This window comes from Haplochromis burtoni, unplaced genomic scaffold, assembly GCF_018398535.1.
Source record: "Haplochromis burtoni strain Fernald_Lab_line unplaced genomic scaffold, NCSU_Asbu1 Contig_77, whole genome shotgun sequence".
Classification (NCBI taxonomy): domain Eukaryota; kingdom Metazoa; phylum Chordata; class Actinopteri; order Cichliformes; family Cichlidae; genus Haplochromis; species Haplochromis burtoni.
This window is the reverse complement of record NW_024582438.1, coordinates 801,937-814,971: the sequence shown is the minus strand read 5'-3', so window position 1 is coordinate 814,971 and position 13,035 is coordinate 801,937. Positions and strand designations below refer to the sequence as shown.

The 13,035-nt window shown below is 37.2% G+C and overlaps 1 protein-coding gene across 2 annotated transcripts; it reads left to right on the top strand.

Annotated features, from left to right (window-relative positions):
* Positions 1–382: 382 nt before the first annotated feature.
* Positions 383–10,465, top strand: LOC102297909 (ubiquitin-conjugating enzyme E2 Q2). Of its 2 annotated transcripts, none has more exons than XM_005929137.3 (13): positions 383–648; positions 5,358–5,462; positions 5,570–5,692; positions 5,778–5,834; positions 5,931–6,083; positions 6,454–6,538; positions 6,648–6,708; positions 6,805–6,895; positions 6,991–7,049; positions 8,568–8,616; positions 8,693–8,788; positions 8,920–8,986; positions 10,157–10,465. In XM_005929137.3, the coding sequence occupies exons 1-13, from the start codon at positions 490–492 to the stop codon at positions 10,186–10,188; spliced, it is 1,137 nt and encodes a 378-aa protein (XP_005929199.1). In that variant the 5' UTR covers positions 383–489; the 3' UTR covers positions 10,189–10,465. The 2 variants fall into 2 exon arrangements, with proteins under 2 accessions (XP_005929199.1, XP_005929200.1); XM_005929138.2 differs by having other exon boundaries at positions 384–648; positions 5,934–6,083.
* The last annotated feature ends 2,570 nt before the right edge of the window (positions 10,466–13,035 follow it).

Sequence of the window (13,035 nt, the reverse complement as noted above, 5' to 3'; positions counted from 1 at the left end):
TTTCTATGTGTGAAGTAGTAACCATCCAAAATAAAACTAGGTTGTCCGTGTTTAAGATTCTTTGCTTTGTTTAACAGCATATAGGAAATACTCTTTTTTAAAAACAAAAACAACAACAACAACAACAAAACAAACAAAAAAAAAACAAGGGGATGGGGGGCACTAATTATCTTGTATAACACTGAACCTTTTCATGCTGTTAAATGGTTCGTTTAAGCAAAAGTCACAACTATGACTCCATCTGTACTAGTGCGAAAATAAATATAAAATAATGTAAATATATTTATGTACGTATGTGGTGTCACAGCTGTCAAAACGCTGCTAAGAGTCTATGTGCGCTACACAGGTTTATATAAAGCTAACTCTCCAGCCCTTTGTTGTTGTTCTCACGCTAATATGCGAGATCCGTACAGCCGATTCGACTGCGCGGTCGCATTCCGCCCCGACTTCCCCTCTGCCAGCGGCCTGGTGGTTTGAGATGAGTAGAAGATGTCGGTTTCGGGGCTGAAGGCCGAACTGAAGTTTTTGGAGTCAATCTTTGACCCAAACCACGAACGATTCAGAATAATAGACTGGAAACCCGATGAACTCAGTTGCCAATTCAACGTAACAAGGGAGAAGCTGCTGATCATCCACTGCAACATCACGGTGAGTCCAGGCCAGCTCTGCGCACAAGCTAACCCAGCGTCTGACTATCGACTGAAACCAAATCGGTCCGCGGAAGGCACCGTGTTTACAAATTAACTACGAATAAAGTCTTCGCTTTCATTTATAAACTGTGTCAGGCCATTAAAATCCGAGTAACCCCGTGGATTAAAGTGGACGACACACGAACAGTGTTATGTTCACTTTGAAAAATTATACAATAAAACGTCGATTAGTAACGACGCTGCGGTTGCTTTTGCTAGCTTGTTAACTGAAACTAACATTAATGCTAGCTTGTTTTTGTTTGCCAAATTAACTGCGTTACTGTTGAAAGTAGTACAACGGCTAACTTTATCACTTATGGCCTATATCTAGTTCAATTTAAACTTAATTTAGTTCGGTCATACGAGGGCTTTCACTACACCCCAGCTGCTTTCAAGCAGTATTTTACTGTGTACGTGTGTTTTTTTTAAACAGACATAGCGTCGAGGTCCCGTACATGCCTTTAATTGACGTGAAATAGAAGCGGTTTAATGGAATGCTGTTCGGTCGTCCTTTCTGCCTTTTTCAGTAAGTAGACTGATCCCTCTGACGAACTTACTGGCATACATTAAAGCGGTTACGTTAGTGTCTTCTTTATCTCGACACTAAAACCTGACGAAAGCGACGCAATGTACATGTGAAATGTACGTGACAATATTGCTTTTTTGACCAGCTGTTAACGTCAGCGGAACTGTATATTTTTTAGTAACGCAGCCCCCCCCACCACCCAAAAAAAAAAAAAAGACACGAAACAGGGGCCTAGTATTTATACGCGTTTCACAGCCCGCTCCAATACATTAGCGATTAAAATCAAATTCAAACTTGCGCAAAGCAGACATTCCCAGCCATCACAAAATGTGGATGAAGGTAGGTGTAATCTATTAACAACTGAGGTTCTTTCTTTTCGCTTGGCACTTGTTTTGCTTGGTTCAGGTAAGCAGATGATGAATCTTCCTGACAACCTGACCACATCCTCCTCCTCTCAGCAGAAGCATGCACACACACAGTTACACTTATGCGCATTTTGAGGACGCGCGAGTGCTTGTTGAAACGTTCCGAATACCTTGCCATATTGAGATTAAACCTCACTGTCTGTGTCCTTTTGAGTCAGCCCATGCTAAAGGAAAACTAGATTACACTCAGGTATATTGCATTCTTCCTATTCAGAGGGTTAGCTGTGAGTTAAATGTGGCCCCATGCTGTGAACATGGTCATGTTGGATATCATTGGGTATGATTTGAAGCAGATTGCCACGAAGACATCAGAGCTACAGAGTGATTTTTTTTTTTATTTTTTTTTTTATTAAATTTATTTATTTTTACATTATTATTATTTTTTATTTTTTCATAGCTAGGATTATGCCAAAGCCCATTAGGTTTACTGCATTGATCATGTTGTGCACAAACAGTAATGTCACTACAAACTGGTCAGCATTTATACCAGTGCTTCATTCTTCTCCTGAACTGCATTCTTCTCTGCTCAGACAGAAACCTCCACATTAGTGCTGGTTTAGGAGTAGAAGAAATCAAAACTGGAGGCATCTCCCTCTGTATAATTTGTGAATCACTGAGCTCCTATACTGCTATATCATTGAAAAGGTGGTGCAAGTTGTCACAGCCATACATTCATGTCTACCAGCTTTGCCGCCAATGTAGATGTACAAGCAGCCTAAATGACCAAGCATGGCTTGAGGCACCACTGTTTGCAACGGTGACAATACAAATTATAATTGCCCCTTTAGACTGCAGTCTAGGGCCCAGTTTTCACCACTTAAGTTTGCTTCAGAAAGATGAGACTTTGAAGGAAAATAACATAAAACTGTTTCCTTTGCATCCTCCTTCTATGCAAGCATTGATGCAGAGGTTTTGTCTGAGTGGTGACCTCCATCAATCAGGAGAAGATTTCTAGTCTGATGTACTGCAATGACATCACAGTAGGTGCACACGGCTACCAATGTGGTGAGCACAAATAAAGCTTAAGGCTACGTAAGCAGCACATTCACAGTGTTATGCTAGCATCTAAGTTGGCAGACAGCCACAAAATATCTGATTAAAATAGTTGGAAAAACTGGCACGGCTGATACTTAAAAGATATTTAAACCAAGTCTTCCAAGGATTAGAAAAGCAAAGAGACATTTAATTCAAATCACGACAACAGTCACCTCAAGGGACTGTATATTTTAAGGTAGACCCTACAATAATACATACACCGAGAAACCCAACGTATGATTTCCTATGAGAAAGTGTTTGGCGACAATGGGAAGGAAAAAGTTTGTTTTAACAGGAAGAAACCTCCAGCTGAACCAGGTTCAGGGAGGGGTGGCCATCTTCCACAAATGGTTGGTATGAAGGGAGGAAGACGGGTCAAAGCATAAACCAAATGTTCTGTCTCGTGAAACATAGGAGAGCACCCACTGATGCTGTTATTCTCGCTGGTATTATTTAAAGACAAGTGCACATTATTTACCATGTACACGTAGAGCCGTCATGTGAACGTAACAGATTTAGACAAATAGACTTCACTTTTCTGACCCAAATCAGATGCCTGGATCATCTTTTGTACTGTCTGTAGTTCCAGCCCTCTCCTGTTGTCATGAGTTTTGGGTGGCGACTGGAGAACAAGGTCACAAATAAAAGGGGTTGATCGGTTTCCATCATATGGTGGCTGAGCTCAGTGTTATAGACTGGGTAAGACAGTCAGATATCCAGTGGGAGCACAGAGTAGAGTCCCTCTTGCTTCACTTTTAAAGGAGCTAACTGAGATGGTTCTGTTATCTGGCCAGAATACCTCCTTAATACCTACCTTTGGAGGTTTTCTGGGCACTGGCAACTAGGAGGAGACCCTGGGTCAAAACCAGAACACTCAGGTTATTTATCCCTGGGTACTGGGATGGAGTGGGTGTCCTCAAGGAGTAACTGGAGTAAAAAGATGTTTGAAATATAATGTTAAGGGTTACAGCTTCTGTGACCTGACCTTAGATAAGCTTGAAATTAGATGGATGAAATTATAGATGGCTTTATCCTAGACAGTCACACATATGGGTACACTTGACTGTTGGAGTTGTAGGCAATGATTTATAGGAAGTAGGAAGTGTCTTACAAACACAAAGGTGTTTTTTCTAGACTTCTCTGCAAAAAGTCTTTTATTTTCCACTTGTTTCAGCAGTCTTTTTCCAAAAATTCCTTGCCATTGTACTCTGTCCTTGATAAATTGTTTAAATACCTGCAGAGACTGACCCTCTAGCTCGCCCATTATGTACCACACACTCCAGCTTTCAAAAAGGGGGCCACTGTGTGCAAGTATAAAATAAACTTTACAGCATTTTTCTTGAATGAGAGTCAGAGTTCAGTTAGACAGAAGAATAAATGTTAAAATGTGTAACAACAGCCCAAATCTCATGACACTTAGTTATCGAAGGGGTAAAATAGAAGCAGGAACTCGGAAATTGATGACATTTTGTGTAAAAGATCAGTTTATCAGCTGAACTCTAGTATGGAGATTAGTAAGAAGTTGAAAGGCACATATTATTGAGTTACACTAACACTACACTGTGCTGATAATAAAGGCATCGTAATTACCAGTTCACCAGTTTCTGACTTGTAAAGAGCATTCACGTCAGCATCCAAGTCATGGTTACAATTAGATGCCCAGTTTACACAGTGTAGTTTACATTGTGGCACCGTGTGTTTAACTCCTCCCCACAGTGGATGAGAGATCTTATGCCAGGTTTGATTGGAGGTTGTAAATACTATAATATTTTTCATCTGTGGCGCATGCATGTATCAGGCACTCAGTCAGATCCTATTTTAAACACGAGTTTGGCTTTTTGGTCATCACCATCTTTGTTGTTTGAAAGCAGGCATTATGATTGAGGGATGTTTCTGACTCAGTTAATCAGCATGATTACTCAGACTCTGGAAAACCAGCAGATTTATTAACCTTTAAAACGAGAAAAAAAATTGGTCTTGAACTTTAACTAAAACTACCAATCGAGACAAACTTCTTTTTTTTTTTTTTCTTTTTTTAAATTGGGATCTTGAATCAGTTGAAAAGTAGGGAAGTTTTCTCAGACTTCAGTGCAGTCATTTTAACATGAATACTGCACAGTCATTACTGCATATTTTATACAGCATGTTTTCTCTCAACGTCTTTCTTAACTTTCTGAAAAACCTAATCAAAAATAAAACATCTCTTATTAATATATACATGGTTCTCTCTTCTTCTGTGTGCAGTATTTTCTTCTCTTGGGCTTTACAAACTTTACATAGTACTACCATATGTGTCTAAATGCTTGTTTGAATACGTTTGCTGCTAAGCACAGCAGTTGAAAACTGGATTTTTACTCATGACTTCAAAAGCTGTATTAAGACCTAATTGAAATGTCAAAGGAGCACTTAACCACTTCTCTCTCGTGCTCGAGTTGCTTTCGCTCTTCAGCTTGTAGGAGGCTAATTTTGTACAGTGGGTGGCTGTGTGGGCTAAGGCTTTTGGTTTGAAGTCACTTGTAACTCTGAAACGAACTTTATTACCCTTTATGTTAATCAGATTTCTAACCCAGGGTGACATTTTTGTTTCTTAAAAGCAGTGGTTTTCTCTGTACAATTCAAGTGCATTCTGTTGACTGTAAAGCCATCAGCACTTGAGCATGATTCTTATTGCTGCTGTTGCAGGAATCCTATCCCTCAACGCCACCAATATGGTTTGTCGACTCTGATGATCCCAGTCTGGCTGAAGTGTTGGAGCGCCTAGAAGATGTGAGGAAAGGCAGCACATTGGTAAGATGGTTAATATGGCTCTTGCTCCACATAGGATGCTTTGCTACATTAGGAAAATGTAATTTAATATTATTATTGACAGTTGATCTTCTCGATGTTTCTTATAGCTTCTACAGCAGTTGAAGCGCCTTATTTGTGATCTCTGTCGTCTTTACAACCTGCCACAACATCCAGATGTAGAAATGCTGGACCAGCCTCTACCAGCTGGCCCGATCACCCAAGACAGAAAAGTAAGCTCAGTAAATAAGAGTAAAGCTCAAGAGTCTTTCGTTGACCTTAGCTACTCACTGTTTTTCAATTTCCAACCTTTCACAGCACGGGTTATCAGGTGACGTGACATCTGAAGAGGAAGAAGAAGACGAAATGGGAGAGGTATCCAAATATGATCCATTGATTGATCATCAATTTGTTTAATATCTTTGGGGGTTTTTTTTTCTCTTTTCTGAACAAATGTATGTGTTCTGCCAGCAGGATATTGATCTGGACCAAGACCTGGACCATTACGAAATGAAAGAAGAGGAGCCGGTGGATGGAAAAAAGTCAGAAGATGAAGGGATAGAAAAAGAAAATCTGGCTATCTTGGAGAAAATCCGTAAAAATCAGAGACAAGATCACTTGAATGTAAGATTTCCATCTGTCACATTTTTAATCAAACCTTAATCTCAGTTAATATTTTTGGCTTTTGGAGATTATGAATGCACAATCACGATGAGATAATTAGTCTTTTGTATGAATTTCTACTAGAAAATAATTTTAATTTTAATTATGATTTGTTTATTTTTTTCGGCGCGGTATAATTGACAGACTCATTGAGTCTGTCAATTATAAAGGGAAGAAGTTGTACATTCTCATGCAACCTACCAGTTTAACAGCAACCTCCAACACTCAGTGCAAAAATGCAGCAGTCCAAGAAAATTGTGCAAAATCTGAAAACCTCTGGTATGCTTCCTGTTTGTCCAGTTGTTTAACCGTCAGTTGTTTTATGTTGCAGGGTGCAGTCTCTGGCTCAGTGCAAGCCTCAGACCGCCTAATGAAGGAACTCAGGGAGATCTACAGGTCACAGAGTTACAAGACAGGTGAATACAAGGAACCATTACTCAATGCTTGTGGCTTGCATTGTATTTAATGTTCTTTTTCCAGAAGCTTTAAGTGAAGCTCTTTGTGCGTTTGTGACTCATTTCACAGGTATTTATTCAGTCGAACTAGTCAATGACAGCCTTTATGAATGGCATGTGAAGTTAAGGACGTAAGTTCTTATTCTGAGTGTATTTTTATTCTATTTATATTTCCAACTTTGAAAATTATGCTTTTATTTGACCTTTTCTGTTGCTGTTTGTTACAGGGTAGACCCAGATAGTCCATTACATAGTGACTTGCAGGTCTTAAAAGAAAAGGAAGGAGTGGATTACATTTTGCTCAATTTCTCTTATAAAGTGAGTCCTATGGAAGTAATTGTCAACAGATTTATTTTATTTTTTTTGTAGTATAGGGCTGTCTTAAGGCAGTTTTTTCTTCTTCTCTACAACAGGATAATTTTCCCTTTGACCCACCTTTTGTACGGGTTGTCTCGCCTGTGCTCTCTGGAGGGTGAGTGTGCAGTAGTGTTCCCAGCCCAAATTACATACAACATCATATGCATCTTATGAATGTTACTGCCCAGAATATGCTTTATGATTTGCTTGACAACTTCAAATGGTTTCATCTGTTATTAAAAAATAACACCCCACTGTTTAGACTAAACAAATATGTAAATTCCTGCTGTATCGCAGCCTTAAGATTGTTTAAGCCATTTTATAGGTGGTGTTTAAAGAAATAACTTAAAAAAAACTAATAATAATAATACATTTTATTTATCGTGCCTTTAAAGACGCTCAAGGTCACTTTACATTAGTACAAAAAAACCCATAAAACATAAGGTAAATGAAAAATAAAGTATAAAAGCCAAACAAGGTACAAATGGACTATGACGGAATCATGATGAAGGGTATGAAATTTTGAATAGATGGGTTTTAAGACGCGATTTAAAAGTGGAGAGAGAGTTTGGAATGCACTTCCACCACATCTCCGAACTGTGAAGTCTCTGGGCAAAACAACTAAAGGGTCTGAGTCCCATGAAAGTCAGGCGAGCAGGTGGAACAGACAGAAGGGAAACTGAAGAAGAGCAAGGTGTACTAGGGGGTGAGTACGTATGGAAAGGATCAAATAAATATGGGGGAGAAAGGTTAAGAAGCGCTTTGAAAGTAAGAAGCAGGATCTTGAAATGGACACGGAGGTGAACTGGAAACCAACGGAGCGGTTTAAGAACAGGTGTTCTATGTTCAGTAGATCTAATTCAGAATATAATACGAGCGGCTTTGTTTTGAACTAACTGCAATTTATGGAGAGATTTGAGGTAGACCACAGAGAAGAGAATTACAAAAATCTAAACGAGATGTGACAAGAGCATTGACAAATATGGCGTGGAGTGAGTGAAGGCAGTTAATATTACGAAGATGAAAATGGAAAGACCGAACTTAAACAGGATAAAACAAAGGAAGTCGGAAATAAAAAATTTAAAACAAAAGTTGAATTACAGGTGCTTAATAAGGAGTTTGATGATATAATATATATATATAATACTCTAAAGAGTTAAGTAAAAATAAAAAAAGTGTGTGTCAAGTGGGTCAATAAAGCAAATGTTACATGAAATTAAGTGGCTTAGGATTTTTTTCCCATTTATTTATTTTTTAAAAGATACAGTGGCTTATGTTGCATTGTGCTCGGTACAGGGTAGAAATAACCTATTATCATAGAACAGGAGATCCTCTGCTAGAGAGAAGTCCTGTTGTAAATAAGTATGGTATGACTTGTGAAGATTCACTGTATCTATGCTTATGGCAGTAGAGGTGAAGCAGTTAAAATTTAATTTAAAAGGAATTATAAAGCACACGCCATTGCCATACATCACTGCGCTATACTTACTTTCAAGGCTTCTGATAAGTTTAGCAAATTAAAAAAGAAAATTCTGGAGAGCAAGAAAAATACTTTTTCTTTTTTCTTTTTTTTTTTGAAAAGATTAATACTCTCGCTCAATGACACATTTGTGAATCTTTTTTTTTTTTTTAGTTATGTTTTAGGGGGAGGAGCATTGTGCATGGAACTTCTCACAAAACAGGTATGCAAATGGGATAAATAAAATAATAATTATGACTAACAACAGGAACTGATTCATTTCCATTTGCGTTTGTTAGGGCTGGAGCAGTGCCTATTCCATAGAATCTGTCATTATGCAGATAAATGCAACTCTGGTTAAAGGAAAAGCCAGGGTGCAGTTTGGAGCCAATAAGGTAACACATATCATGAACGGGTGTGATGTTTGTTTTTGTTTTCAAATGAACTTTGTTTCAGTAATGAAAACAAGTAAAATAAATGGATCATCCTGCTTCTGCGTATTGACATGTTGCCTTTTGTCTTTCAGAACCAGTACAATCTTGCCAGAGCACAACAGTCATACAAATCCCTGGTTCAGATTCATGAAAAGAATGGTAAGGAAAGAGTTATGAATTACTGACACTCAATAAACACACAATGGGAACATCATGATCCTTAGCTAATGGTCCCCATACACTGATGCATGTATACAGTCTACTTTCATATAAATGTAAACATGAGCAAGCTTTTCTTACTGGGAAATTAAAATTTATAGGCAAAAGTGTTAAAAAAAAAATTAACCTTTTTACAAACAAAATCCATACTAGTCCCACTGTTTTTCACACAAATTACAATTTGAGTATTAAGTTTTTACTAATGGCATTTCCATTAGCTTTAAACATACTTCCACATATGTAAAATACCACTGCATTTTTGTACTGTACTTCCTTAAAGGTTATAAGTGCACGTTTCATTTGCATGTAGCACACACCCTGTTTCTCTTGGTTTAAAATGGCCTTTTTTTGGGTACTGCAGTCATTTGTGGGTCATCGATGTGACGTAGTATTTGGTATTCATGCATGAACGCATTTATGTATGAATTTTTTATAAATTTGTGTCTCTGAATCATATTTTGTGCCTAAATTTCTGTATAAAACAATTTATTCAGTTCATGACAAAAGCTGAGTCTCTCAAATATTTTAAGTAAAACTATTAAATAATAAAAGCTATTAGATAAGAAAGATCTGAGATTGCACTCCTTACTTTCACAACTATTACCAGTTTAAATAGGGTTTTACTTGGACACCAATGTTGACCTTTGTTTTTGGTAGCAATAGCATAAACATATCACTTTTTTATGACATACACTGGTCATACCACCTGCCATGAAAAGTGTACCAGCCTAGATATATTTTACCATTTAAAGAGATGGTCTTCTGTTCATTTAAACGAACAGTTGGACCATGTGACATTTACAGGTTTTAGATAACTTTTAAAAATTCATATTTGAAGGCACTACAAATGTATTCAAACTAAGTTTTATAAAATAAACGAATTCATTTAACAGAAATGATGCGCTGGTGCACAGAAATAGGTCACATCAATGACCCACATGCAGGATGAACTGTGCACTCTTCTTTCACCACATCTGTGTTGCAGTTCTAGTTGTTTGAAACTGCGTTTATATCAGGCTTTTGTGTGTTCGTGTACAATATGCACTGTCAATGAATTCCACTTTAACAAGGCTTCTTTAAATAACTGCGTTTGTCTTTCTGTTCCTTCAGGTTGGTACACACCACCTAAAGAGGATGGATAAGGAGCTTCTACCACTATGCACCGGGAACATGTCTTTGAGTCGTCTTGCTTTCTTTGGAATATTTTCCCTCTCTGACTTACTGGGAATATATCATCGTTCTCACAGAAACCATCTCGTGGCTCATTTGACAAATATTCCCGTCACCTCGCTCCAGGAAAGACTTTATTCCGGTCTCACTTTGCTTCTCCCCCTCAGTGTTTTAGTGAGGAGGATTATGTGAGGTTATCACTAGTTCTGTTTTCTAAATATGCTCATTTGTCTTTTGAAAACAAACAAACAAAAAAACAAACAAAAAAAAAATTTTCTCCCTTGAAATTTGGGGAAATGCTTTTTCTTCAGCTGCTTTGACAAAGCGGGCTTCACAGTCCACTACCCCTCATTTAGTGGGAATTTTAAAGGAAGATTGATACAGAAGCAGAACCTCCTCACAACTGCTTTTTTTTTTTTTTTTTTTTTTTTTTTTTTTTTTGGGTATCCTAGACAACAAATGATACGATTCCATATTTTGTAAGCTTATCTTAAATTTGAGATTACCTACTCACTGTTTTTTTTGTTTGTTTTGTTTTGTTTTGTTTTTTTGTTTTTTTGGGGGTTTTTTGGCACTTGCTTTTTATAATGTGTGAAGAACTTCGGGTCAAGCAGAAACAAAATGCTGCAGTGTTGTGAACAAGTCAACTTGCAGTTAATTAGAAAATAAGGCCGATAGGTATGAAATAAATCAGAATTTCCATATTGTATATCTTATAGTGAGAGGATACATAAGATTGGAAGTTCTAACCCTCTTGGGTCCTCTTGCCTTATTTATGTCAAAGGCTGCAAGTGCTTTTTTTTTTTTTTTTTTTTTTTTTTTTTTTTTTTTTTTTTTTTTTTTTTTTTTTTTTTTTTTTTTTTTTTTTTTTTTTTTTTTTTTTTTAGATTACCTGTAGAGGTTGATGGCTAGTTGGATGCTGACAATGAAGCCATCTGTGTGTAAAGTTAACAGCACGTTGTACAGAAGCCCCCTATTCAGCCGCTGATCTAAAAAGCTGGGTTTGATTTGATTGCAGTCATTTCATCCAGCATATCTGCTGGAGTGGACTTTATTGAGGAAATAAATTAAGGTTTTTTTGGATGTTCCTCTGTTCATTTTTTTTTTTTAATTTAATTTTAAAGCAAACTTGTCATATCATCCTCGCATAAATTTGTTGTAGTGTTTTGTTTGTTTGTTTTTGTTTTTCGTTCCCCTCCCTGCCCATTTAAAGTTTGCCGCCCTGTCACTCGACATGACTTGGAGCTAAATGTCCATTATCTGTAGGGCTTCCTCTGCCATTACAATATAGCACAGGTGTGTTTCAGTGTTGCTTGTGGAAAGGATGATTTAGTAGTGTGATTATAAAACTGTACATTCGAACTTTGACCTTGAAATATCCTGTAGTACACACAGAGTGCTGCTGTTCCCCAAATTACAGGACACACGTTGTATCTATCAATCTGTTGGCTCTTTTGCAGTTTATTTGCTAACACTGTCTGCAAAAGTACATTTGAATGGCAACTCAGGTAACAAACAATACTTAGGAGGGGGATCGGTACATGTCCATGTTGAGCTGCGGGTGACTTTCTGGGTTTAATTAGTGCGCAGTTTCAGTAATGTTTTGACATACTTGCCCACTGATGAACTGAACTTTAAAACACAGGTCGCATGACTTTGTAATAAAGCAATTTACATAGCGAGTGCTGGATTGCAAGGAGCATGTTGACCAGTCTGTGTAATTGCTCTCACTGTTTTTTGTTTTTTTTCACCCCCACCCCCCTTCTCCCCAGAGAGGTGTCATATCGTGAATAATTTCTGATCAGAATTTCTTTTGTTCTCAGCACACTGCTTACATCAGACCTGTGACAACAGGATGTATCTGAGGGTGGAGGTTATTAATATCTTTTATCAAGACACTTTCACCAATGATGGGGACCCGTGTGGTCAGGTGTAGAGAGGAGGTGCACATTAAACCCTCTGTTACAGACCCTTTATCCACATGTGTGACTGCCTCCCTTCAAAATGCAAAAGCTTGGGTCACAGCAGATACTGAGACGATTCAAGTTTGACGGTCATGCAATGGTAATTGGGCGCTTCTCTAACTGGACTGTGTATCATTTATCTCAATTCATTTTCTGGCACCAACAAGTCTGACACTCTTGGCTCATTTTGGGTTTCTTGTTTTTGGTTTTTTTTCCATTTGAAGAAATTTTGACCATGTACAGTAATTTGTAAACTTGCATCAAGTTTATGAATAAAGAATTTTAAGATTATCACTGGTATTCGTGTGTAGCATTGGAGTTGTAAAGTTTTTCAATTGTTTTAATTTACATTTTATTCAGTAGCAAATTTTTTAGTTTTTGTTTCTCTTGAATATCAAATATATTTCTCCATAATTTAAAGTTGATGATTAGGTGGCAGTTGTAATGTGTATTAAGTAATTTACACAATTTTATTATGTAGTTGCATATTTACAATGTAGTTGCATATTTACAATGTAGTGTAATAATTTATGTACTTAAAAGAAAAATAGTTAAAATGAGGTAAAATCTACCTGCACATTCAGAGTAAGGTAACTCTTATCTGGTTTTATCTCAAGTGCAATAATTAGTAGTGATGTTAAAGTTTAGTTTCAGAGTTCCCTGGTTTTACATTATTGCCAAGCGTGGAAAATGTATTCAAATACTTAAATATAACTAAAATTGTACAAATTGAATATTTGACTCAAAATTTGGCAAAGGTGTAAATAACTACATAAATACAAAACCTTTGGGAATTTGTTTCTGTTGCTTATTTAGCAAATATTTGTACTCAAGTGAGTTTACAAACATTACTAC